The sequence below is a fragment of the Anomalospiza imberbis genome, chromosome 14 (genome assembly GCF_031753505.1).
Source record: "Anomalospiza imberbis isolate Cuckoo-Finch-1a 21T00152 chromosome 14, ASM3175350v1, whole genome shotgun sequence".
In the NCBI taxonomy this organism is placed as follows: domain Eukaryota; kingdom Metazoa; phylum Chordata; class Aves; order Passeriformes; family Viduidae; genus Anomalospiza; species Anomalospiza imberbis.
The window spans coordinates 4,169,789-4,197,706 of NC_089694.1; the positions used below are offsets into that span (position 1 = coordinate 4,169,789).

Genomic DNA, 27,918 nt, shown 5'->3' on the forward strand with positions numbered 1-27,918 from the left:
GGAGCGCTCCGCTCCGCTCCGCTCCCTCCGGCGGGGCCGCCCCTCTCTCCCGGAGCGCTCCGCTCCGCTCCCTCCGGCGGGGCCGCCCCTCTCTCCCGGAGCGCTGCGCTCCCTCCCGCGGGGCCGCCCCTCTCTCCCGGAGCGCTCCGCTCCCTCCCGCGGGGCCGCCCCTCTCTCCCGGAGCGCTCCGCTCCCTCCCGCGGGGCCGCCCCTCTCTCCCGGAGCGCTCCGCTCCCTCCCGCGGCCGCCGGAACCGCCGCCGCCGCCGCTCCCGCCCTTTCCGCCGGCGGCGCGCGCGTGACGGCGCCTCCCAAGATGGCGGACAACCTGCCCACAGAGTTCGATGTGGTGGTGGTGGGCACCGGTACGGGCGGGACGGACACGGGGGGCAGCGCCGGCCCTGGCAGGGGCCGAAGCTCGAAGGGGCGGCGGGGGGACGCGGGTCCCCGGCTGAGGGGCGGCAGCGGCGTCTGGGGAGGGCGGGCAGGGTGTGCGAGTGGCTGCTGAGGTACCCGCAGGGACGTTTCCGTGGCACCGGCGGGGACATTCCCCCCAGCGTTGCGGGCGTCGCAGCCCCGCTGCAGGGCTGCTGCTCACACTCCAGTGGCCAGATTTGCTTGGAAATGGAGTTGCCACGGAGGGCCGTGTGGGGCTGGCCCTGAGAGGGATTTGCCAGGACCCCCGGCCCTGTGACCGGGCACAAACCTGCTGCCCCCACGCCTGAGATCGGGGGCTCCTTTGGTGCCTCGGACTGTGTGTGACTGACTCTGCCTCCCCTGCCAGCCCTTACTCCCGAAATACCGTCCTGCTCGTCAGGATTGCTTTTGTGCGGGAAAATACCTCTGAAGAGTTGAATTGCTGTCTCGTTGCAGTATATGTGCTATAGGCTGAAAATATGTTTTTTATCATATCCTGCAATACAAGTAGTTTTAAATCTTCAAAGTCAGTTTTCTAATCTCTACGTCTGCTTTATAAATAACACAAAACTTTCTGAGTCTTTCTCATTAAAGCACATTTCTTTGTCTATGAATGATTGCATATTCCAGACACTTAATTCTAATCTTTCTGCACTTTCTGCATCCTGTGCAACTTCATCCTGTTCAGGTGAATAATGATGGAGACCTGGAGTGTCTCACTCTAACTTGCCACAGCCTCACAAACCAAGAGAAATTTTTAAACACTCCTTCAGAACTAAGATTCTTGGTGCTTGTGTAGCAAAATAATCTTGAATTATTGGAATACATTTCTGTTTGTAGAAACCAGTGGCAGTGACCTGGTTCAGATTGGTCTTGATAAGCCTTAAATTCAGCATTGAGCTCTAGTCTTAAAGTGCATCACTGTTTATAGGTCCCAAATTTACAGTCAGATTTTGTTTGCCTTTGTAAAGAGCTCAGGGTGTTGTTTGGAGCACAAATGGGAAGGCACTTCTAAATGTTACTGTTTTCCATGGGAAATTAGTAACTCTGGTTTTGGAGTTTGCTGATCGGTGAAATTACGTCCATGGGAGTTAAGATTCCCAGCACTTTGGAATAGAATGAATGAGTTTCTTAAAGAAATTGCTGATTTCAGTTTTCAGCAGCAAAAAGCAATCCCCATACAGTGTATCTATAATTGTTTAAAAGATTTCTGATTTATATCTGGAGTTTTTGAGTAATTATAAAACCATACTGCCCCCATTGTTTTGACCAAAACTGTGCTAAAAATGAAAATTTTAAGTTCCTGAGCAAATTAAGAGATCCCTTCTGTGTCTTAACCCTGTTCTGTGGAATGGTTTGCAGTAATGAATCTGACATTTTTTATATGTGCTCAGATTTGAGAACATTTTGAGTGTGTGAGGAGGTTGGTTAATAATGAGAAACTGAAGTATCAAACTGTAAGGGTGAAATATTAAACATTGTGTAACTTTTGTGATTTTTGAGGATGATCCATTATTTACTGCCATGAGGTAAATATGCAGAAATTCAGAGTTTTATGAAAATTATATTAATGTTAAGCTATTTACTCCTCTAGCCATGAAGGGAACAAGGACTGTCTGTGCCAGAGAGAGCAGGTCATGTGCAGCCATCCACCCCAATCTTCCCTGCTTTGGAGTGAGGTGTGATATTGGAGCTTTGATGTTGCAGGAGGGCAGTTCTCTGAGCTAAATTCTCTGAAATATTGCTGTATTTGGGGGTGTTGATTTATATTCAAGGGTGCCTTTTTGCCCACTTGTAGAGAGTACTTCTCTAACTAATTCCAAGATTCTCAGAGTTCTGCACTTTAGGAGTTGTTTTGTCTTTGCATTCCTTTTTCCTGAGAACATACATAAGTGGTGATTAGCACTGATGACTGACTGAGGATTTCTAATCTGTATTAAATTTCTCAGTATGGAAGATTGTTCAGAGTAGAACTTTCATCTGTCTTCTCTTTGGGAAGTGACTCCTGAGGGAATATTTTAGCCTAGTCTTCAACTCTGGTTTCTATTGCTGTCACCAGTGCTGAGTGTACCTATGAATATGCCATTGTCATACCATAATAATTAGAATGTTTGTGTTTAATGGTATTTTTAATACATAGTAGTAATTGTATTAATTTCTGCATGTGTGGCCTTTTCCTGGTTTTATAACTTGGGCATCTATTAAATTTAGTAATTAGACTGAGTGGTAACATAAGATTTGGATTTGTTTTTACTTCAGGCTCATTTAACTGTTTCCCTGTAGTGAGCTTAGTGCAAATGGAGCCTCAACTAAATTTTAGTCATCAGTGCTTCAGTTAATGTCTAGGTGCAATTAATTCATCAATATTGCTATGGGAAAAGGAAGTTTTCTTTTAGAAGAAATTCCTTTTCCTTAACTCAGATATTTTCTTCAATGAGCAAGCTTAGAGCAAGGTGGATGTGGGTACAAAAATACTCATCCTGGTGGGTACAGCAGCTGAAGTTTTGCTGCTGTCATGGAATTGACATCCATAGTTCTAAAGAAAACTGGATAATCTCATGACATGAAACTGATGAGCATATCTTGAGGTTTTTGATTGCCAACACAATATGAGAATTAAAGCTGTTAGGATGTTGTTTTGCTTTCCTTCCTTTTTTGTTGTAGCCTTGAAGTCACTCTCCCCTCCCTGTCTCCTCCAGTCTCTCATATCCCTGCTTCCCTGCTTTTTGAACACAGTGCTGTGCTCTAGTTGCCCATCAGCCAGGCAGGAGTGGGTTTGTTGGATGGTTCTTGGCCAAAGCAGATATTCTCCAGGATCATCAGTCCTCAGAGCAGGTCTGCTATTTGGGAAGGTCTCTTCTCTGTGATTTTTATTGATCTAAAAGCAGAACTAGGGGTCAGTGGCTGACCTTTTGTCTTCAGGCAGTTGTCAAATAGGAAAATTCATAGGCAAAACATTCAGCAGTGCTGAGTTTAGGGCAGAAACCCCTGTAAGTGCCAAGATTTGCAACTCTGTGGCTGTGCAGAGTGGTGTGGATACAGGTGCAGGGTCATGTTTACCTTGGAATTTCTTCAGTGAATTGGGTTGTATTCAGTCTGGACTTCTTGTTTCTGACACTCCCCAAGACCTGTGTTAACTGCTGGGAAAGTTGTAAAGGATATTGCTCTTTGAAAGGTGTTGTATTCACAAGTTTGTCTGCCAGTAATTCTATTTTTTTCCTAAAAAATAGTTATTCTTTATAAAAGCAGTCACAGTAAATATTCTAGTGCTATGCAATTTTCTTTCCATTCTGGTTTCCAGTGGTTATAAATAACATATGAAATGACTTTCAAGGTAGAAAGCAGGAATCCATTTTGAAATATTCTATAAAATAAGGAGTGATTTATGGTTTCATATGATTTTGGCTGAAAGCACTCGGGCTTTGCCAGGTCATCAAAGTCCTGTCAGGAGAATCTATTATTTATTGTTCGAAATGCTGGGAGTGGTGTAAGGACTTTATGTTTATCTTATGTAAGTGTTGTGTGTTAGGAAAAATCACTTCCAGATACTAACACAATTTAAAAAATACACCTTACAAGTAAACTAACCCAAATATTACAGATGCAAATTTTAAAGTAAACACTGAAGATTGATAAAAAAAATTCCTAATAGTTTTATTGTTGCAGGATATTTTTAGAATGTGACTAAAATATTTTGTAATACATCATTTGGGCAGATATTTTGGTTGCATTATCTTATATAACTGCACACTCTTCGGTTTATATCAGCAGCTATTTAAAGTTGATGAAAGCTCGATGGAAAACCAGCTGAAGATGGATATTTTTTGACGTCAGTGGTCATTGTGGACTAACACAGTGGCACTGACTTGTAATGTTGATGTCTGGAAGGAGGAAATAGACCCACGTTTCATAATCATTTGTATATAAGTCATTGCCTGTCCATTTAAATGTCAAACAAAATGAACACTGACTCACAGTCCTGTCCCGTGTCCTCTCTGTGTGTCCCCCTTTCATTTTTTTCAGTATTCTCCACATGTAAATGTACCTTTATCTTTACTGATTTTTTTAACCTGACTAAAATGGAGGGGTTGTGTGCTGGCCTGGCTTCCAGTCTGGATTTTGGGGTGTAGCAGAGGTGCTGCCTGGGAGGTTTAGGCTCCCACTGGTACCTCAGGCAGGTTTCTTTCCCAGATACTGCACAGTGTCCCTGGCTGCTCTTGTGGGAGAACTCATTGTTCTGTGAATCCTTTGTTGTCCTTCTCAGCCTGTTTGTGTTCTGCAGCTTTTCCAGATCATATTGCTGATCTTACAGAATCAGAGCCTGTAGGACTCCTGTGACTCTACTGTGAAAAATACAGAGTAGGTCATCTGCATATCAAGGTGAAAAACTCCTTTAGAAAAAGGCTTAGTAAGGTACTTTGAAATTCCAGTCTGAATGAGGAACAGTGGAAAGCCAGGTCTGTGTATCCCAGCAGGAAATGTGGTTCCACTGCCTGGAGAATGGCAGTGGGTCCAGTCCTCCTGCAGGAGCTGCTCTCAGGCTGTGCCAGAGCACCCTGGGAGAGGAGCCCCTGCTGCTCCAGGGAGCTACCTGGAGCTGCTGATGCAGGAGGAGAAACTTCCTCAGTATCCTTTCATGACATGTGTACAAATGTGTAAGGAGCAAGGAGAGCAAGCTCTTTTCCCATGGGGAAGCAGAAGAGGAAGTGAAAGTATTGGACGACTTGAGTGAAAATAAAACTCAGTATGTGTCTTGCTATGCAGATCTTTAAATTCAAATGCTTTGTTTTATCTGCTGCTATTGCTTTAAACCAGAGATTGGACTCAGAGCTGTAGTTTGTGCTGGAGAACATTGCTTGGTGTGAGTATAATTTTTAGTAAGAAGTTAAATTTTTATTTCAAGCCCAAGTGCTTGTGTTCCTTTTGTAAATAATGTCCATTTACACCAACTGTGAGATTGAATGGTTTTCATTGCCAAGTTCCTCTGATGAGACACAGGTAACTGAATGCAATTATAGTGCAGAAGAAACTTTTTACTTGTGACTTCTTTCTTGACTAGTAACACGTTCTTACTTTTCTTAGTGGGTTTGCATTTTTATATCATACTCTGTAATGCAGAAGTATTTTCTGATACTGCTCTGCAATATGAGTAAATATTAAAATGAATCAATTTTAATCATCTTTATTTTAAAATATTACATACAAGAAGTACTTTAATTTGCAACTAAATTATGAAATTATTTTAAAATTTCACATATACCAAAAACACACCAGGAGTATTTTGTAGTAAGCTCCTCCAGAGTCAGCTGCTCTTCTCTACTTAGAAGTTCAGATGCAAACAAAATGTATTGCAGCTGGTTAACTGTCTGACTCCAGAAGATTGTTTTGAAATTGTCTGTGTTCCAACGTTTTTATATATTTCCCTTCAACATTTTATATTATGCAAAAGCCACTTGTGATTTATTTAGTAGATGGAGTGAAGCAAATTAAACATTTAAGCCTTTTCAAGATGGATCTTGTGTAATTCCGTAAAAACTTATCATCTGGATGACTGCAAAGCAGTTTGCAGTGGACAGCTCAGGAACAAGGATGCTCCCAGAGACATGAAGCTGTTTAGTTTAGAAATTGCTCGGGGCAGTGACTGCGTCCTTTTCGGGGCACTGCAAGAGGCAGTGCAGCACTAGAGCAGCAAGTACAGCTGCTAAGCAGGAGACACAATGTGTAAGCCTAAAATTAATTTTTGATTACACAGAGGTGAATTATAAGTTTTCATTATTTTTTAAGACTTCAGAAATTAATTGACTTTAATACTGAATTAAAAAAAAGTTTTCCACCTTAGCGCTTGTCTCAAACTTTAATTTTGTTGTATTAGAACTAAAAATATAATTGGTTTTTGGATAATTAAATAATGTGCAGCTAATTCCTGTGTTTCTTTTTTACTTCTAAAACACTATTCTAGAAAACGAGAGTATGGCTGATTTTGTTTCAAAGGGAATCTCCAAAAATTCATGTAATGGAGATTATCTTGGTCAGAGTTTACTGGAAACAACCAGATGCAGACTTCAAGGTCAGCTTGCAGCAGGCACCTCTTCGAGATTTATGGAGATGAATCTGCCTGTTATGTATCCAGGAAGGCTGGGATGGAGGCAGTGCTCAGGCAGTGGCAGTGAGGGGCCTGTGCAAAGAAACCTTCCTGCTCAGCACAGGGCTGTCCTGAGCCCAGTGCTTGTGCTGCCTCCCTCCTTCCTTCTGCAGCTGGGCACCTCCCTCCTCCTGCCTGCTGGGCACCTCCATCCCTCCTTCTGCAGCTGGGCACCTCCCTCCCTCCTCCTGCCTGCTGGGCACCTCCATCCCTCCTTCTGCAGCTGGGCACCTCCCTCCCTCCTCCTGCCTGCTGGGCACCTCCCTCCCTCCTTCTGCAGCTGGGCACCTCCCTCCTTCCTTCTGCCTGCTGGGCACCTCCCTCCTGCCTGCTGGGCACCTCCCTCCTCCTGCCTGCTGGGCACCTCCCTTCTTCCTTCTGCCTGCTGGGCACCTCCATCCCTCCTTCTGCAGCTGGGCACCTCCCTCCTGCCTGCTGGGCACCTCCATCCCTCCTTCTGCAGCTGGGCACCTCCCTCCCTTCTCCTGCCTGCTGGGCACCTCCCTCCCTCCTTCTGCAGCTGGGCACCTCCCTCCTGCCTGTTGGGCACCTCCCTCCTTCTGCCGGCTGGGCACCTCCCTCCCTCCTTCTGCCTACAGTTTCTTCTGAGGCAGTCCTGGAATCTCTCCCAGTACTTCCCAGGGCGTTGGACAGAAACATTGGTACAAACCTTGGTTTCCTCTGCGTGCTGAAGTGGCCATGCCACCATATTAGTTTGTTTAATTAGAGCTGCTTATTGTTACAATGCATTCTGCTTGCCACTTTGTTTCTTTCCAATGGGAAACCAAATGCAGGAGGACTAGTGTGCCTTGTAGTGAGGAACCAAACACATTTCAAAATCTGAATATAATCCATTTTAGGGCTTTTGAGAAATCAAAGTTCAGATCAGGAGGCTGTTGCCTAGTAAGAACAGTTTCAAAAAACACATATTTCTCTGTTACTGAATTATCTGAAGGGGACCTATTTTGCACAAGTCTCTGAGCGTCCTGTCAGAGGCAGTTCAGCTTTCCATACTGTCATTTCATAAATTGCCCTTTTTCTAAGCAGGCTTTTCCAAGTTAGTTTTTTTTTTTTTTTTCCTAGATAGAGAAGGACAATAACTATATTGTAATTGTCCAGAACCCTCTTTCTTGGAAAAGGCTTTTGTTCAGTAACCACCATGCAGGACAGGTCACACGTAGGAGTAACTTGCATTTGACAAAGCTTCCTCTTTTCCCTGTGCCCTTGTTTCTGTTGGAGAAGAGAATTCAGAAACTGGTGCCATGTGACAGTCTTATTTATGTCTTGGATTTCCTAAGGTGTTGTCACCCAAGAGCAAAGGGTGTGCTGTTCCAGCAGGTTGTTGGGAGTCTCCCCAAAAGCTGGGATGTGCTGGCCTCGCCTTCCAGCCACGCTCCCACTCTTACCACTGGGTATGTGGGGGACCACAGTGCCTTAGAAGCACAGGGTTGGTGAAGAAAATTGATGCCAGCTTTCAAGAGCAAGAAAGCTAATTCAGGGAACAATTTCATCCAAGGTTAATGGAAGAACAGACCTCCAACATAGTATCAATTGGATCAAGCTTAAAGCAATCAGTTATGCCCTGGTAGCTATAACTCGGCCCAGGTCAGCCAGGCAGCACTGGTGATGTTTTACAACACTTTCTCAGTGGCTTTTATCAATAAGGAAGGAGAAACAAGTTTCTCAATTCCATTTCTAGAGTAATGCTCTCTGTGCCCCAATGAGGGAAAGAAAAGCTTTTTTGGGAACTCCAAACAAAGAGTAGTTGTAGATTCTATTCCAGATAGTTTATAGAGGGAGCGAAATGAACCATATATATAAACACAGGAGGACAGCTGAATGTGGAGCTCTCACATACTGTCTCTGTGCAGCCAGGGTCTCATGGCAGTCCAGAAGTGTGTGCTGCACTTATGTATTTTCTCCCTGTCTCCTTGGTCACAATGGTCTGTGTTTTGAGCTCTTGCTTCCAAAAAATCAGCTTGGAAGACTTGGCCTTTCTAGGCTGTGAAACAAACATCGCAGAAACTGCTGCAAGTGTTCATCCTTCCTTCTGCCCCTGGATGTTAATTCTGTGTTAAACCTTCACTTGCTATGGAAGATCAACAGCGCAAAACTATTTTCACTTTTTCTGCTTTATCAATTCAGAAAAGGATTTTTTTTTTTAATCCATAAAAAAAATAATCATTAAAACCAGAAATTTTGGAAGGAAGTTGTAGCTATTTTCCTGGAAAATTTGTCATGCCTGTCTTACACTTCCTTCTTTGTACTGATACAAACATTTGTACTTTTGGACAACACCATGGAACAGTTCTCCCAAAAACCGACCATTTATTTGATTTGGAAGGAGGTCAGGAGGGGCAGATGATGAGGGCAGATATTGCACCTCTTTATTTTGATGATTGTATTGGCCTCTGCTGGTCTGAAGATTTGGTGAAACTGTAGTCTGGTGTACCCAGCTCCCAGGGGATGTTTTCTAGACTGCAAGGTTTATTTGTTGGTGAAGGCACTGTTCTGTCTAAGGAATAGACAGCACAGGCCTGGAATTCTGCTGGAGATGATGTTTGTCATGGAGTGAGCCAGAGTAGATTGTGCCCTTCCACTGCTGTTTTTTCCCCTTCCTGGTCTGTCTCTGCAGTTGCACCAGTGCAGCTGCTTCTGGTGCTGCTGGAAATCAGATCAGCCAAACACTCCTTTCACTTCCTTAAATCTCATGGCCTAAGTGTCTCCTAATACCAGTCCCTAGAATTTTAATTGCTGTTCCTGAATTACTTGCTTAAACAGCTAACAGATAATTGAAAAAGAGATTTGAGGGAAGTTAGTGCTACAGAGCTTAGCTGGTGAGCTGTCCTGCTTTTCTGAACCTGCTCCAGAATCCAAGGCATTTAACTGGGCATGTGAAATCTGGTGAGTGGGAGTAGACATTACAGAACAGCCCTATTTATTTATTGAACTCCAGTGGGATCCTGTGCCATTCCAAGCATGTATTGCTGGTAGAGGTATCACAGCCTTTTGGTATGCTTTTTTGCTACATTTTTTTCTAAATATAGTGAAAACATACTGATTTGGTAGAGTGTAATTGCATAACGTGGGAGATTTTGATAGGGATACCACTCTAAGGACAATCACAGTCTTTTTGTTCACTTTGAAGTGAACAAAAATGCACAGAAATGCCCTCAGGTAATACCTGTCCACATTACCAAGGATGTGGTTACAGAGCACCCCACTAAGCTTTGGGTATCATTGTGCTGGCAATTACTCAATCTGTTTATGCGGGCAGGGTGTGGAGAGAAGATGCTGGTGCCAAGCTTTAATTCAGTAGTGTTTGCACATGGTATGTGCCATAGAGTTATTAAAAAAAATTAAAGTTGCATTTAAGAGGGTCAGCAAAATGTTCAAGAGCACAAAATAGTGTTCATTATTTTAGTAGTATGAGACTGTTAAAATTTTCAGTGACTCACATTGTAAAATTTCTTTTGTTTGAGTTGTATTCTTCTGATCAGGTTCTACCATTATTGCAATTTTTAATATATCATGGCATGCTAAATTCTAAAAACTGCACGTGTCATTTCAGGTTTGCCTGAGTCCATTATTGCAGCAGCGTGTGCCAGAAGTGGTCAGAGAGTTCTTCATGTGGATTCGTAAGTTACTGCAGTAATTTCCCCTTTTGAGAGCTAAACTGACTGGAAGGGTTTCTGTGTCTCTGTCAGTGTGGGCTGCAGGACTCCTGTCTCTTCATCTGGCACCAAGTAATGTTATGTTTCTGTCTCTGCCTTGTTTTGGGGGTGTTATTTCCATCAATAGAGCAGGCAGTTTTTGGAAGCTAGCTCAGGCATTTGGAACATCAGTGCTGTGGTGAAGGATGCTGTGATGGCTCCTTCTTTGCATCAGGCAGGAATGGCTACAGGTTTAGTGCCCTTGATTCTCATTCCTGACAGTAATTATCCCATTCTCTTTGTGAGAATAACTTGTGTTATTTCAGTTTTCTGTTTTCATTGGCTATCAAAGTCTGTAATAGTATTTGCCACTGGAACTTTGATTTCTGTTATCCATGCTTGTTTTTAGTTACGATGAATATTACCTTTTAACAATATAACTTGTTCCCCTCATAAATGATCAGAATTATTAATTAAAATTTTTCTCAGTGTATAACGAAGTGAGATTTGGGGTTACTGAAATAGCTGTGCTAGATGTGCTACTTTGATTAATCTGTTGTTCCCTACAAAGGCCTGAGATAGGTCAGGCACCAGGTATGGCACACATACATGCATAAAGTCTTTGTTTATAGTTTACTTGCTCTCATTACCTTGTGTACCTTATTTTATTACTTTTAATCTCCAGCCATGTTTGCATTTATCATAATATACTGCATAGGTGATTATGGGAGATAGTTTTGAAGTGGCCTGTTATAAAATACTGAGTTCTGAGTTTGATTTATAAACACTGTCCAAGCATTGCCATCAGCAGTAGCTAATCTTATTCAAAATAGTCACTTCACTGCAGTGTTGCCATAAATTGCTGTAGACTGATTTTAAACTGAAGTTAGTTTCTGCCAACTAGTAATTGAAGGAGCTCTATTTCTCTGTGCCAGCTATCTGTCTCAATAAACATAAAATCTGTGGTTCTTCTCAGAGAGCTACATTTACTGTAGATATTAATGAGCTGTTGACATGTGAGATTTCAAGGATATTTGTTAAATGATTTAGAAAATTAATTTGCAATTTAAAATGTGGAGATTGGCACTTAGTTTAAATTTGAAGCTGCTGGAGAAAGGTAGATCAAGACTAAAAGTGAATATGCTTCCTGTACTATTTGTGCACATGCAAAAGACTTTCTCCTAACCACTTGCTCAAGTTTCTGCTTTTGCTCCTTTGTTGTTTATTTGCCTCTTTTAGTTCTGTATCTGTAGTTATGCACCGGTTTGGTTACTGAGGATGGGGCAGTTAGGGGTGAGGTATGTTTAGCTACATTTTGTATTTAATATTCTGCATCTGGAATACAGCATTTGTAGGCTGCAGTTTTATTGTCTGCATTCTTTCTCATTGGCTTATTTATCTTTCCATACTGGATTTTATTCAAAGGCAAAGGAGGGTCTAGATGCAGAATTTTAATTTCTCTTCTGTGAGAAATAGAGCAAACTGGGCATATTTGGCTTCTTTACACCTGTTACCTTTCTTATTTTTTGCCAATACTTTGCCTGTAGAGCACTTGAGTGTTCCTTGTGTCCAAGATTTTTTATTTGAGCATCCAGAAGTGTGCTGGACCTTATTCCTATACTCCCCCCAGTCCAAGATCCCTCCTTCTGTAGTTTGTTCCACTTCCTGCTAGACAACTTGTCTCACTTTTTTTTCAGAACTTGTAAAATATATGTTGTAATAGACCCTGTGTGTTCATACAGTCCTTTTACAGCCCTTTAACAGCTGGGAAGTGAGGGAGCTGTGGGAGTACAGCAGCCAGAGAGCAAAACAGGTGCTTCTCTAAGCAGGTCAATTTCTTGCAAGAAAAAATAAGGAAATTATTTAATTTCAATAAGGAAAACTTGGCAAAAAATAGTTAATTCAGGTATCTTTTAAGCTTTTTTGAAAAAGTCTTTTTTCTGTTTATTTTGGTTTAGGATACAGTCTCAGCAAAGGTGTTAGAGAGTAAAACATGGTCTCAGCTGGGCCACGGTAATTCCCTTTGGTCATGTTCATATCCCAGGATATAATGTGATGTAGCACAAGTGACTGCCACCATCACCCACCCTTTTCCTGAAGGATCTCAGGAGCTGTTTGGGTTCAACCCCTCCTCTCGAAAGCCAGGCAGCTCCTAAACACCATCACTGGGCCAGACTGGGAATCTTTAATACATCTGCCTGTGCACTAATAGGTAGCACAGGAAACTTTATGGGTTTGAAACATAAATCATTTTGTGTTCAGATCCTTAAAATCGATGTGGCAGTAACTTCCTGTGCAAAAGACAGCTGCTCTGATGGGTCAGGACTTCTTTCTGGAAGATCAGATGCAGGACAGACACATTGAGGCAGCTCTTGGGGGAAATCCTGAGGCATCAGCAGCTTCTGTGCAGGCAGCAGCAGCTTTGAGTGTCACCGTGGGGGCTGTGGCCTGGCAAGGGCCAGCTCCCCAACAGGCACCAGCCAGCAAATGCTTTTGCTGGTCTTCCATTTTCATGGGGAATCTCCTGCTTTCACAAGTGTCCAGTTTGTCAAATTGCAGACTGTCTGCTGAAGGGCACATTAGATATTTTCTTGGTTCAGACTGAGATTGATAATCAGTCAGAAACAATTTGTGATTTCAGCGTTCCAGGTTGGAGTTTGCCAATTATTTCAGTCCTCGTAACTGAAGAAAAAAAAGAAAAAGTAGCATAGGAGAAGAGACAAGGTATTTGCAGAGTTAAAATTGTACTTTAGCTACAATTCCAAAAGTTTGCAAAACTTTTTTCTGCTGTTAGCTCTGAACTGCAGATTAGAGATTTGAAAATTGTGAAGGGAAAGAAGCAGTGTTGTAATTTAGGTGAAGGGAAAGAAGCAGTGTTGTAATTTAGGTGAAATCCAGGTAACACGGGAGGAGTTGAGCAAATATAATTTAGGGAATAATGTTTGGTAGTGAAGGAAAACATCTGTGCTCTAATTTGGTAGAAAAAGTTGTTTTCCACCTCTGCTGTTACACCTTCAAAATGATTCCTGTTCTTAGTTAGGGAATAATTGGATTATAACCCTAAAAAAGGGAGATAATATCTATCTTTGTAGTTTGCTAATATAGCAAGAGAAGAGATGAGCTGAGGCCTGGATATTTTGGGACAATATTTTAGCTTTAATTAGGCTTTGGTCTTGACCCTTACTTAAAGGAATTCCTCAGTTCATCTTCAGGGCAATTATAACGAAAATATTTGGTTACAAAGGAGTCCTAATTGTAAAACCATTAGTCAGCTCTTCTCAGAATTCCTCTTCAAGACTTGCTATAAACTTTGCTCATTATGTCAGTAATCATGTCTGCTCCGTCTTCCTTCTGTAGTGTTTTCAGATGAGAAAATTAAGCAATCCTGATTCATCATGCAGTACAGTGAAACTAATTAAAATTCCAGGATAAAAAAAAATCTGGAAGTTGCTACTTGAGGAGATGAACATTTGAGGTGGCATTACCCAGCTTGGGAAGGGTGCTCAGACCCAAGAGGAAAGGAGGGACAGCTGTGGTTCATTTTCCCTTGGAGAGGGGCTGTGCCAGCTCCTCAGAGTGGATGGGGCTCCGCAGCAGGGTCATGCAGTGCTTTGTTGAACACACGGGGTTGCCTCAACACTGGGTGAAACAAATAATTTCAAAGGAAAACCAAGCTGAATGTTCACATGGAGGATGTCTGACAGCTCACAAACTTTCGTAACTTTCTGTCAAAGTAATGTTAATTTCTCTTACTGAAAGTTCTAACTTTAAATAGTCTAAATATGCATGACTTAATATTGGTGTAGATTCAAGAAACCCACTCCTAATTTTAGGCAGGTTTTTTTCTGGGATTTCTGTGATCATGGCATTGCTTGTTCCAACAGCTGTATATTGTATTCCATATTCAAGAAACTTGCAACCAGAGCAGCACATTTCCTTAAAAATAAATCTTCACAGCCATGGTTTTTAGAAATCCCAGAAATGACAGATAATGCATGGATATTGAGTTTTTTATTCTGTAGAATCTGAAGAAACATGAAAAAAATTACCCTGCACCACTGACAGCTTAAACAAAGCTAGAAATTATCACATGCAACTGTCAGTGTCTTCTACAGATTGAAATCTCACAGAATTGGGCATTTCATAGATTGAATGCTCATTGCTTGGTGTTGTGTGTGATACCAGACAGCAGCAGCTCTGGAGCTCCCCATGTCAGTCACACAAAGTAAGGATGAGCTCCTGTTCCAGAGGGTTGGGGTTCCTGCTTGGAAGCAGGTGCAGAAGGAGCTGTGCTGTCAGTGCTGCCCACACTGCAGGCTGAGGGCCCAGTCCCCCCAGTTCAGGGCCTGCAACACCACAATGCCTTGTTGGAGCCACCTTTATTCAGTGAATGCTGGATTCTGTTGTCTTTGCAAAAGATGTCCTATTTATGTTCTTCACTGTTGCCTTTCAGGAGCTGAAAGACTTTTTTAGGTCAGTTTGTAGTCAGGAGCAATTAGGCAGTGCTCAGCAGACATCTGTCCTTCATATGCTAAGTAAGCACCGTGGTCCAGAGCAGCAGCCTCTGGTGCTGAGCAGGGCTGACACTCCTGATGAAGTCTTTGTCAGTGCAGATAAGCCCTGTCAAAAGCATCCCATCGTGAATCTAGTCAGGAGAATCTAACCTGAATTTAGCTTTTCACTGTTATCACACTGATCTCTACAATTCAAAAGTGGAGGAGGTTATGATAAGATTGATTTAACAGCCTTCACATTATTCTTTAAAATGCAAACCTTATCTTCCTCCCTACTTTTTTTTTTTTTTTAGTGTATGCAATAACATTAGCTATCTGTTCAGGAGGGTATTTTTGGTAGCTTTGAGGCTTCTGAAGTGCCAGTACACATTGCCAGAAAACAGAGTTAAATCCTGAAATAACTTTAATTTGCAAGGACTGGTGACTTTTTAAAATGTAATTGCTCTATTATTTTTCTTCTCAGAGTTGTTAAATATTTAAGATGTGCTATGCATGACAACAAAAGCCAACTAATCCAACGGATGTTTAGAGAAATATTGGTAGAGAAATTTTAAAAAGAGAGAGCAGAGACTTTCTTTGATTAACAGCAGAACTATTAATTTTCTGTGATTTAAAAGCAGTAAAGAATCTTTTTCAAGCAAGAAGGTGGTAAATAGAAACTGGGAAGTGCTCAGGGAAGGATGATCACTTTGTACAAATCAGTTCCTTTGGCTCCACCTGCAGTACATGCAGTTCAATAAGTGTTTTGCCAGAGCATCTTCACAGCCTGTAATAGGCAAAATACATTGTGTCAGCAGTAAATAAACAATAAATTGCACTTTCCTGTATTTGACATAATGGATAAGAGAGCCAGTCTTGGCCAAAAGGAAGTATTATCTCTATTTTCCTCTTTTTCACACCATCCCATGTGTTGTTCTCAGCATTATCTATTTACCCTGCAGATAATTTCATTGTGGACTATAGTGTGTTTGGTCAGAGATGCATACAAGAAGGAAAATGGAAATTTTCCATTTCATTAAGAGCTGCAAAATAATAATTTTTATCTATTTTGCATCTGAAAAACCTTGCCATGTAAAATGTTTTGAATGTATCGCACTTGGTTGTTTTTTCTTTAAATCTGGGAAAGTTGTTTTACTTGTTCAACAAGTTTTCCTTTTGTTTGTTTTTTTTTTTTCTTTACAGGAGAAATTACTATGGTGGAAACTGGGCCAGCTTTAGTTTTTCAGGATTATTGTCCTGGATTAAAGAAAATCAGGTAAAAATTTCCCAAATTGTTTCTTTTAGGCCTCCTTAACATTGAATCTCTGTTGTTTGCATGATTTATTTCAAGATAAATTACCTCCCTGCTTTTGCTCTTTGGTAATTTGACAGATCAAAGAAGTTTGTAGTTCGCAGCTTTACTGGTTGAGCCTCACCCCTCTGGCCCGGCAGTCTGAGGCTCTGATGTGCTGCCTTGTCAATCTGATTGAGACCAGCCTGGTGCTCAGCCACACTTCTGGGTTCTTGAGCTTAAAGAGAAGCAACTACACCATTGTTTCAGTTCCTTTATGATAATCTGGTCTTTTCAATTTCCTCTTTGATTATTTTCCACTCTCTGATGTTTCAGCCCTTTTGTTTTTCTCATTTGTATTCAGCTGATTCTTCCTTAGAGGTAGAAAAGTGGGTGCTGGATCCTTCCATTGAAATGTCCTGAAACCAGGACAAAAAGATGAATGCTGATAGTATATTTTTCAATGACCAAAGTTTATCTGATTCATGGCAGTCCACTAGAAATCTTCCAGGGAGGATATTTATTCAGGAGATGGAGCACTAGGGCTGCATTAGCAAATGGCTGCTCTGTTATTTACGGAAATGCTCGGAGCCTGTTGGGCCGTAGAAGATGGAAGTTTCTCAGCTCAGTCTCACGCCTGCTCTTTACACTGTGCTGCCTCCTGGCATAATCAGGGCACTTGCTCAGAGCTTCATATCCTATGAGTTGTGTTGTATGATTTACAGATTCCTGTGTGCACAGATTAATGCAATCCCCCAGATCACCAGGTTTTTCCATATGGTCTCCATTCAAAGAGTTTTGTCACGGAATCTGGAGCTACCCTGGCTGTGGCAAACCTGTCTTTTAGGAGATGGTATTCCAAGTTACATTCATCTCTCTACTAAAGCCTATATTTCACATTGCTAGAGCCCATGCTGTAGTACAAATGTTGGCATGGTGTGATAAAGTAACCAGCTCTGTTTTAACTCAAAAAATATAAATAGAAAAAAACATTAGGACAGTTAAGAGGTTTTTTTTTTCTTTAGATGGTACATATTATTTGTGTCTGCAGAGATTTATAGTTCAAGAACAGCTTGCACAGTACAATATGTAATTTTATACTTGTTCTTTTAAGCAAAAGACAGATCTCAGTGATGAATGTGAGGACTGGAGAAAACTGATCCTTGAGGATGAAGAAGCAATTCCTCTTAGCAGCAAGGATAAAACTATTCAACATGTAGAAGATTTCTGTTTTGGCGAGTAAGTAGAAATGTAGAAATTCATGAACAATGTTGTATGCCTGGGGTAAATGATCATATTGTGCTTTTGGTTTTAGGGGTTTCACCATGCTGCCGTATTACACATTGTCTCAAAAAGCAACCCTGGCCTCTGAAATGTTCTCATGTCCTTGTGCTTTGTTGAAATCAATTCACTGAAACAACCTGATCCTTCCTAAATGACCTCTCTGGGCGCAGTGTAATTTGTTGGCCAACGGTGTGAGTTTGTGATTTACTTCTGAGTAGAAAACAGAAGAGTTGTGTTTAGATATTAGTAGTAGTAGGCAGTTGTGCACTGCCATCAATTACATTTTTCCATTCTTAATTTGCCTAAAAGCTGCTGTTCTCATAGTCAAAAATTAAACCCCTAATTACATGTAAAAGACAAAAGAACAGGAACACAAATGGACAACAGTTCTGTAACTATGAAATACTTTCTGTGGTAAAATGAGAAAGTAGTATTTGCCCTTTGTCCTTTTTATATGCAATGAATTTAACTTACTGAAGTTAAATCCACTGAATATAAATTTAACTAACTGATCTGTGTATTTATTTATTTATTATTTTTACCTTCTGGATTTTGTACTCAGCATTCTCCAGAATTCCTGAGAGGAAATTCTTTGAGATAGTTCTGTAAGTTTAACCTTGAATCCCTAAGAAAATACCATAGGTAGCTAAATGAAATGCTGACACATACTCATAGAGAAATACAGATTTCTTTCTGTAAACATCATAAGTAGGGGGAAAATGGTGTGAATTACATAAATGCAATCTGAAGGTCACAGACTGAGACTCTTCCAAGGTTCAGTGCCGCACAGTAATGGTGCTTGACTGGGTTGCAGCTAAAATGTAATGCTTATTTTAAAGCAATAGCACCTGGATATTGTAATTGTCACCCTGTTGTCATAATAAACAATGTTCAGAACCAGGATTAAATCGGATGGAAAGGTTTCATAGTCTTTTAACTTTGTGTATAATTTTGACTGATAGTTGGGTCCCAAATGAGTCCCCTAGCACTGAGATTTCACACTTAGAAGTGAGATTGTACTTGGGTAAAATTAAGCTTTTAAGTATTCAGCTTAGCTCAGTACAGTGCTAGGGGTCATCACCAAAAAAACCCACATTTCCCCCAAAGAACATGGATAAGATTAATAAACCTGGCAAAGAAAAAGTTCTCCAAAAGAACTTCAGACTTTCTGAGAGTCAGTTACTGTGTTTCTGACAATTTACATGTTCTGCCTAGATTCTGTTGTTTTTGCTTAACTTTTGTAACTCCTATGAAGTAACCATTAAACATCTATTTTGAAAGAATAAACAGCTGGGTAGCAGTATAATATACACAGTGCAAATCTGAAATGAATGGCCTTAGAACAAAGTGCATCCATCAAAGGGAAAGAATACTGTGTCTACAACAAGCTGGATTGAAAAAAGGCAAATGGCTGAAAAATAAATAGTGAACACCTGTGCTGAATAAATTAACCAGCTGGTTGGCAATTTTTCATTTGACCTATCTGAAGGGGTTGCTGTTACAAGGCATTAATAAGACACATTCATTTTAAGATATTCCTTTGTTAGTACCATTAATTGATGAATGGTGGAAGATAATATTCTAAATCTACACAACAATTTGTCTGCAGATGTATTATTTTTTTCTGAATTAGGAGAAGAATTGTCTGTACAGAAGTTCAATTTGAGTCATTTTTATAGACAGTTTCTTACATTTTTCAGGGATATTTGGTCCTATAGGAAGGATGTCATGAATTTAGATTATATACAGTTTTTAGACTCTCATTATAAAAAGTGTGAAGCTGCAAATAATGAAGATTTACCTATTTAATGGGAAGTGAATAGAGATTTAAAATATGTAAATATTTCTGTTACACTGCTTTTCAGAGTGATATAGAAAAATGCAGTGTGTTATGAATCCAAGTTGATTTTGATATAAAAAAGTATTAAGTATGTTTAAAATGAGGTGAACTGTTCATTGAGATTGGGAGAAGCTAGAAAGAAAATCTTATTCTGAAATTTTGTGTTATAAAGGTTTAGGATGAGTTAAATAAAAGCTTCATTCTTAGTTACTGAAGTACTGGCAAGAGCTTTTGCAGTTTTCACAAACACCATAATCCAAAATCCTAAAAAACCCTCAAAATCCAAATAGAACCCCAAAAGTTCATTGACTTTCATTTTTATTTGTAGCAGAGATTACTTTTTTGAACAACATTTGATGAAGTACTTACCTCTCTTTGATATTTTATAGTTACTTAATGCTGGCAATCTGAAGCAAAAAGACATAATTAATGCACAGAAACAGCCTTCTCTCATTAGTGCTTCCTTGTAGCAGTTCCTGTATTTCCCAGGGCAATATTTTACCCCAGTCATGACTTAAGTGCTTCCTGGTGACCGTGCCCAGGCTGGGAGATCACTTCCAAACTTTCCATGAGTCCATGTGAGCTCCATGAGTTCATAAACGAGGAGCAATTTTTAAATGATACCAGGTTTTTGTTCCTTTTTGAACAGAAATCCTGCCCCTGGTTCCATCTGCAAGGCTGCAGGTGTGTGAGGGAGCATTTTGGTATTGATGCTGAGTAATTCCTTGCTGTTCTGGGAATTTTAACCATCCTGTTAATAATCTGTGTTTGCAGGTCACCTTTACAATCATAGTTCATTCGTTTTCAGCCAAGGTTAAATTGTTTATTCGGTGCATTAATGGCTTGTGGTATAAAGATAAAAAGATGGTTTGGAATTGTTGCTGAACTCCTTTCACTTACAATGACACTGATTTGATTCATCTCAGTGGTAGTGTAAACTAAACCAAGTTCAAAAGTCCTGCTTTCTAAGGGAGGTGTCACTGAAGCTCAACATAAAACGAGTAGATGAGATTAAAAGGGGAGGGATGCTTTATAAAGGGAATTTTAAAGAAATGTTGTGGAAAGGAAATGAACTGTGCGGAGTGAAAGTTATGTGGGAATGTCCCTCCTGCGACTGGCTGCCTTCATCCCCTGTGCATGGATTTGGAGCACTTGCATAACAGCATTGCTGCTTGAACAACTCATTAGAATGCAAGGGCAGAGTTGAAACAGGAATTTGAAAGTTTTACTGAAGCTTTGGGTCCAAGTGGTCTGCTTCTCAATGGCCCTGCTGGGATCCTGGCTGCAGAGGAGCTCAGTTGTGTAAAGCTTGTCTGTTTTCTTCAGGGCAGTATCTCAGCTTAATGACCTTAATGCATATTTGCTTTTCAGCTTCATGGGTTTTAATCCATAGGGAACACCTGGTCAAGTTACTGGTTTTATTTCAAAATACTCAATTTCTGTTGTTTATGTAGCTGTGTTTGTTTCATCATGTGGGTCTTGATTTTAATTTTGAGATCCTTCATTCTTCTGAGTATATGTAAAGTAAAAACTCAAATTTTTGTTGGTGTTTTTTCTCCTCAATTCTCTTGAATTATAGCTTTGCAGCCAAGGAACCAGAGTTTGTTAGTGGGTGGAACACCTGAATGGGCCAGGATAAAGAAATTCTAATGCTTTTCCTAGAAATGCTTGAGGTTTCTGTTCTGGCACTGACTCAAAACCTCAAACAAGTTTTTAAGACTCTTCAAAAAGACTTTTTTCCCCTCTTTTTCCCCCTCTGTGTTTTTAATCAGTCAGGATTCAGCTGAAGGTGTTGAAGAAGCTGGTGCACTGCCAAAGCTGCCTGTGTTTGGAGACCCTGCTGCCCAGGGGGTTTCTCCAGGGCCGGAGAAGGACAGTCCAACAGTGGAGGGGATTCCGCTGGGATCAGAGGAGAGTCCAGCGGCAGAGGGGGTTTCTCCAGGGTTGGAGAAAGAGAATCCAGCAGGGGAGAGCCCTGGAGAGGAGCCACAGGGCCCAGGGGCAGAGCAGGCCCCAGGCTCTGAGGCAGCTGCAGGGGATGGGGCAGCCCCTGGCAGTGGAGCTGCTCCCAGCACGGCTGCAGGCGACTCCGCTCCGCAACCGGCAAAGACGGAAGCTGCACCCTCCGAAAATGCTGCCCAGGAACCAAAGAAAATCACCTATTCCCAAATTGTCAGAGAAGGCAGAAGGTTTAATATTGATTTAGTTTCTAAGGTAGGAACAGAATTATTCTTTCTGTGTAAGTACATTTACTTTGCTTAAAATGCTGAAATTTGTTTTAAAACCCTTCACGTTGAGACAACACCTTTGAGGCAAAACAGCCACTCTTGAGAAGTAAGAATTGTTACCCTTAAAACAAACATGAGCTATTTAATGTGTCCCTAAGTGGTCTATAACTAAAGAGATCAAAAGACACAGCTCAGGAATATTGCCTTGAAATAAATGTCATGAAATATAGCGCTTAGGTAGTACCAGCAAGATCTCTCCTTTTAAATAGTACCATTAAAAAATTATATTTTTAAACAAGAAAGAGCAATCTGCATACAGTTTTTTTATCTTTTTAAAAAGATAAAAATGGTTTTTACAGCACAGGGAAGTTTTTTCAAAGTTGAATGTATCACTTTACATATTGTGCCTTAAGAAGATTTTTCAAACCTCTGGAAACTGAAAAAGAAACTCTCGTCAATAATTCATTCAATTCTTTGTGAAGACACTACAAAATGCATTATTGCAAACTTTGTGTTCCAAATGTGGATCCCACTTCCAAGCATCCTTGCAATGACATCTTGAACACCAGTCAGTGGGTGGTGGTTAAGCAGATAATGCTGTTTGGTATCCTTTTTTTACTCTGGCTGTCCCACTGTGGGACATGGTGTTAATTGCAGCAAATCCCAGAAATTCAGACGCAAGAGTGGTCAGCAGGGCAAGGCAGGGAGTTTGTGCTGGGGTTTCCCTGGAAGTGGAACATCAGCTTCCTTGTAGTGTCCTCGTTGGTGCCCCAGGAAACCTTTATCCAGAAAGTTCCTGTGTGATCTTGCAAAGTCTGTTCCTCAGGACCACGAGACTTTTCAATACAGACAAACATTTTCAGTTCATAGTTACATTTCTGGCCCTTCTGTATTTCATCATATATATGTAGCTTCTAGAAAGATTAAATTATATATGACTGAACCTTAGCTTGGGAGTAATGGAATTTACCTGTGGAAAAGGTGCCTCTTGGTTCAGGTGATTTAGGGAGCAGCTGGTGAGGGTTTTCTTGGGTGCTTCACTGATCCTCTTCACCCACCACTTCCTTTCTCCTCCCTCTGCAGTTGCTTTACTCCCGGGGCCTGTTAATTGAGCTCCTCATTAAGTCCAACGTGAGCAGATACGCTGAGTTCAAAAACGCCACGCGAGTTCTCGCCTTCCGAGAAGGGAAAGTAGAACAGGTACCAGAAAGTAATGTGCTGCATGTGTTTCATCTCTTCTTCTGAAAGTCAAGAAGCTTGAAATTGGTTTTTTGAGAATTTTGTGACAAGAAGCTGGTGTTTTTTCCTTAATTATGATTCTGATTTAATTTCTGGAAGAAAAGACGTTTGTATGTGTTATATAGAAATACTAAAATAAAATCAAACCAAACTAAAATAAAGTTGTGCAGTCCAGCATATTGACATAAATCTTTACCACAGGCTAAATGCTTAGGCCATGATTGACTGGCAGTTAATTCTTAAAGATTCACAGATTTTAGGTTTTAAGATTCTGACATAGACTTGACTTGTCTTTATGTTGCATACAAGAGAAGTCGGCGTGATAATGGCAACAGGAGATACTGGCACAGTTAATACAAACTCTAGTGATTATCTCTGCAGTTAGAGATGCAAGTGAAATTGAAGGGAAATAAAAAAATATTTTTGGATATTCTTATTGTGGAAAATTGGTGTCTTTGGTTACAATAGAAAATTGGGGAAATAAATATGTAAGAAAATAACTGTAATTGAAAACAGTAATTTGAAGTATGTTATTTAATCAGGCTGTTGTTGCTTGATGCTTTTTCATTCAGAGTGTGGAAAGTATCTGAAATTATAAAAAAATACTTTGCAGGTGCCTTGTTCTAGAGCAGATGTCTTCAACAGCAGACAGCTCACCATGGTGGAGAAGAGAATGCTTATGAAATTTCTGACATTTTGTTTGGACTATGAACAGCACCCCGAGGAGTACCAAGGTAGTGTCTCACTGAACAAGGCACACTCCCTTCTGAGGAGTTCCTTCAGGGAGGCACAATTCTGAGAGCTCTCCTGTGCTTTCACGTGGTTTATTTTTACAGATTCGTTTTTAAAGTATGCTTTGACCTTTTTGTGACCTTTTCACTACAGTGTTAAATTCTTCTACTTAAGCACTTGCTCTTCTAGTTCCCACATCATTTATTATTTACATTTTTCTTTAACAGCAAAATTATATATTACAGCAAGGTTGCAAAATGCTTTTTGTCATTTTTAAGTGTTTTTCTCCCCTCCCCCAGGTATTTTTTAAAATAATGTGATGTATCTGAATGTTCTGTCTGTTTTTTTTGATTACTAGGTAAACCTTTACAATGCTTTACAACAAATCAGAAATGGAGAAAATGGAATTTTTTAACTATGGAAGTGAATGTAATTTAATGCTCTTTAGTTGTAAAGGGCAAGTTCAAAGTGCTTTTATCAAGTGTTGGCTTATTTAGATGAGAGGAAATCAGAATAGATTTGAGCTGTAATGTGTGAAGAATAACGAGCAGCGGGTCAAAGAGGGAAACCAGCTTAACAGGAGGAAGGTGCTTTGGGTTTGTGCTCCTCAGGGTACAAAGAATAAAGAGATGTCCTTAGTTCTTGGAGTCTAAAAGTAAACTAAGGCAAAGAGGAAAAATCTGTCAAAAAGAAACAGTGAGGAAAGAGAAGTACAAACATCAGAGAAAATTATTAAACATATGCAAGAGAAAAACAGTATCAAGATCTGGTAAGATTAAGGAAAGGAGTGTCTGTAATGAACTCCAGAAAATCCTGAAGGGGGAAAATCTCATTAGGCTGAAGTGGTTTATTGATTACAGGTGATCTCAGTTTGCTGCTGCTGGAAGAAATGGAGGTGCTCAGAGTGAGGATATTGGTGGTATTTAGAAAATTTATTAAGTAAAAAAAGGAGATGCCATATCAATTTTAAATGAATCCATTGATTCATGTACCTAAATAACATTAGATTTATTTTACTTCCAGAGACAGTTAAACAGATTTTGTTCCTACATTTTAAAATAGCCAAAGAAGTAATTGAGAATATTTTGAGTCAGATTAGGCTAATGTAAAAGCTTCAGAAATTTAAAATTGCTCTTGATGAGATCATTGCATTCGTGGGAAGGCAGACTTTTAATAGGAAGAGTTCATGAGCGTGAAGAATTTTTTTAAAGCTTTTTTTCTGTAAAATATGGAATTATATAAGAAGTTTGAAGTGAGGAAAACTTGAGAATGTTTTTAGAACGATAAAATAAAAAAAAAACCCTGTCATTTTATGACTTTCTGCATGGCTGTACAAAGAGCAATAAGACACATTTGTAAAAAAGCAGTGATTGAATCTTGAACAGAATATATAGCTTGATAATACTGGTCTCTGCACTGACGGAAGTGTTTCTGAACTAGTTAGGAATTTATCCAGGACTGAAATAAGAGCAGATCTCTCAATAGTGTGGAAGTACGCTATTGCTTAAATACAATCTTTTCCTGGCAAAAAATCTTTCAGTTAGGAAGATGACTAAAGCTATTCAGAGGACATCAATGCCAATGTGCTTTAAACATCTCCCAGAAGACTTGTGTTTCTTTGAATTTCAAAATGTGCCAGCAATAATATTATTTTAAAGGGAAGATGGAGTCCTTGATCCCTTTCTGCTCTGTCTCATCCATATTTGTTGCCAGCAAGTCATCCAGTTGAAAGAAATATTGCACCTTCTGATCTCTGGATTGTGGCACTGTGTGAGTGGCTTCTCTGAGCATAAATATCCGCTCTAGCACTGGCAGTGTGGATGCAGCAGTCCTGTTCTGGAGTGGGTGTCATTTGGGGTAATTTTGGGTAATTTACAGGACACAGCATCCCAAGGCACTTCAATGGATTTTTGCTCACAGTTTTTCACTTTTCTCTCAGGATTGGGAAATGGAGTTAGATCAAGCCTAACAGGTCAAGTTAGATCACATTTCAAGTCTAACAATGAATAGGTGATGGCATTGAAGACCCATAAAATGGGTTTGTGATATTTTGAAATATTTTAATGGAGTGGTGTTTCTGTGTTCTGAGATAACTCACTTTCTGGGAGTAGTTTTTCTAACTTTCGTTGATTGGATGACCCATTTTCAGCAAGGTGTTTGTTGAAAAACTCACCTGCTTTTGTTTACTGGAATCCAAAAGCACTTGTTTGAGTGGAAGCACAGGAGACAGTGCAGATGTTAAGTGCTCAGTGCCTCCTGTGCTTTTCCCTCAGCCTACGAGAGCAGCACGTTTGCTCAGTTCCTCCAGACACGGAAGTTGACCCCCAGCTTGCAGCACTTCATCCTTCACTCCATTGCAATGGTGTCAGAGACTGAGAGCAGCACTCTGGAAGGTCTTCAGGCAACAAAAAAATTCCTGCAGTGCCTTGGCCGCTATGGCAACACCCCGTTTTTGTTCCCTCTGTATGGGCAAGGAGAGATCCCACAGTGCTTCTGCAGGTAAGCCTCACTTACCCAGACATATTCCAAAAAGGAAACCCTTGTAATGTGAGAGGTATCATTCACTAGGATAATACTTTGCAACATTTTTCATTGTATTACAAATGCAGCTTGTAGTAGCTGCTGGCTGTGGTGGCTGCTGTAAGTTAATAATGAGAAAACCATAATTTAACCCATATGTAGGTGCCCCTTTTTAAATCTGAGGAGGAGACTCGGTGATACCTGTCCAAAAGGGTGATTGTACATTTGGATAGGTTGAAAAAAATTTGTGTGAGTCTTCCCTGAAGCTGCAGGAAGGTCCATGTTGTCAATTTGTGTTACTAATTAAAGCTGAGAATGCATCTGCCATTCACAGGTATATATTTAATAATGAACTGGATTGTTCTGAAAGAGGAGAATGGTGCCATGTGTCCATTTTACAATTAGATTTAAAACAAACCTTTCTACATCACAGACTTTTATACAAACAGGGCAGTTGCTGTGAAATCATGTATTATGCTCTTGGCATCATTTTGTAGCTCTCTCTAGACTGCAAGGTTCCAGCTCCTATGAACTGAACAGCGGAGGAGATCCCATGCAGCTCTGTTTCACTGAGCCATGCTACATTCTGACATCCCAAACAGCAGCCATATGTTCTCCACTCCTTGAGCCTTAGAAAGCAAGTAAAACAAAAAAGCCCAGTTGATTCCAGGATAAACCAAGTTCCACTTCAGTGTGGCAGTGGCAGTGCAGTCCTTGCCCTGGCTCCTGAGGTGTCCCTGGCCCGTGGTTCTGGCACGGAGCTGGTGCTTGGTGCTTTTGGGGACCATCAAGGACCCGTGTGCAGAGGGTGGGTGGTCTTCATTTCAGTTGTTTCCAACAGTTCAACTGCTTTTTAAAAGGCTGAGGGGTTTTTTTCATCTTTGCTTTTGCTGGCAAGCAGCCTTTCCATCTGTTCAATGTGGGTTTAATGTGGTAACCTGTAGGTCTGAAGTAAACATTAGCTCTGTTTAAAAAAAGCAGTTTTGCCTGGTGAGGCCAGTTTGTCTGAGTGATATATTTGTACATCAGTCCTTTAAATAACAGTGCAGGGTCTTACCTGCTTTGTTTGGTGCTGGACTAGTTCTGCTTTCTACATGTGTGCTACTATGAAATTGTGGTTTACAGCAGGTTGTTGGGTATTCCTGTTTGTCTGTGTGATAGATTCTGTTTCTCTTCTCCAGAACAGTCCTTCAATTACTGCCAGAAGAATGGCCTTAGCAGCTTGATCCTTGGCTGTGTATAGGATGGATGCAGCTATACGTTGATAGAAACATTCTGGAATAATTGTGCTCCATTGAATAGAAATGTTATTTGCTGCCATCTTTTGTCAGTAGCATTTCATCTGCTCCTTGAGCTGTATTTATGTGGTGATTTAAAGTGCAGACCTATGTAATCAGGTGATGGGGCAGATAGTGTGTGAACAAGAATTGAGGTTAGGTAACTACTCTGCATACAGTCATGCAACAGAATTTGTGTTTCTGGATTTTATGGATGTCTTTGTGTCTTTATAGGACTTCATGTGAGGCCAGGTATCTGTAAGTGACCGGCAGATTAATAAATCAGAATATTATCAGAGCCATTTAAGTAGTACAATCTTGGAAGTTCAACCTTCCTTGGCTTCAAATATCTGGGGGAAAAAAGCACATTAAATAATTAAAATTAAAATTTTGCTTGCTTTTTTTCCTCTGTAGATTCTTATCCATGTAATTTTTCTTGCATTCTCAAAATCCCTTTGGCCTAATTTTTTATTTAATAACCAGTACATGCAGTTTTCTGATGTGTAACAGAAGTATATTTCAAGAGTTAGCAGTAGAGGTGTCTAGAAGTATTATAAATATTCTTATCAGAAAATCATTCTGTGATGACAGGAGTTCTTCAGATGGCCTGAACTTTCTATTTCAGATCATTGCTGCATTTTAGAGTTTTTTTGCTAAAATGTATAAGTTCTACAACAAAGAGGGTATTTTAATAGATGAAGCAAAGTAATCTGTCAACCCAAAAAGTAATTATACTTCTAAAAGGTTTGTATTGCAAACATTCGAATACAAAACTTTTTAAAAAATTGTCTTTTCTTTTTAAG

General features: G+C 40.4%; 1 protein-coding gene across 2 annotated transcripts in view; it reads left to right on the plus strand.

The window, feature by feature from the left end:
- The first annotated feature begins 237 nt into the window (after positions 1-237).
- The window catches only part of CHM (CHM Rab escort protein), a 53,299-nt gene continuing 25,618 nt past the window's right edge, over positions 238-27,918 (plus strand). Inside the window, exons 1-8 of one of the 2 annotated variants that reach the window (XM_068204571.1) lie at positions 238-364; positions 10,130-10,196; positions 15,908-15,980; positions 17,110-17,234; positions 20,892-21,333; positions 22,431-22,547; positions 23,200-23,320; positions 25,592-25,817. In XM_068204571.1, coding sequence (XP_068060672.1) covers positions 316-364; positions 10,130-10,196; positions 15,908-15,980; positions 17,110-17,234; positions 20,892-21,333; positions 22,431-22,547; positions 23,200-23,320; positions 25,592-25,817 — 1,220 coding nt within the window. In that variant the 5' untranslated portion in view covers positions 238-315. The remainder of the gene's footprint in view (positions 365-10,129; positions 10,197-15,907; positions 15,981-17,109; positions 17,235-20,891; positions 21,334-22,430; positions 22,548-23,199; positions 23,321-25,591; positions 25,818-27,918) is intronic. The other variant, XM_068204570.1, reaches the window with a different exon arrangement.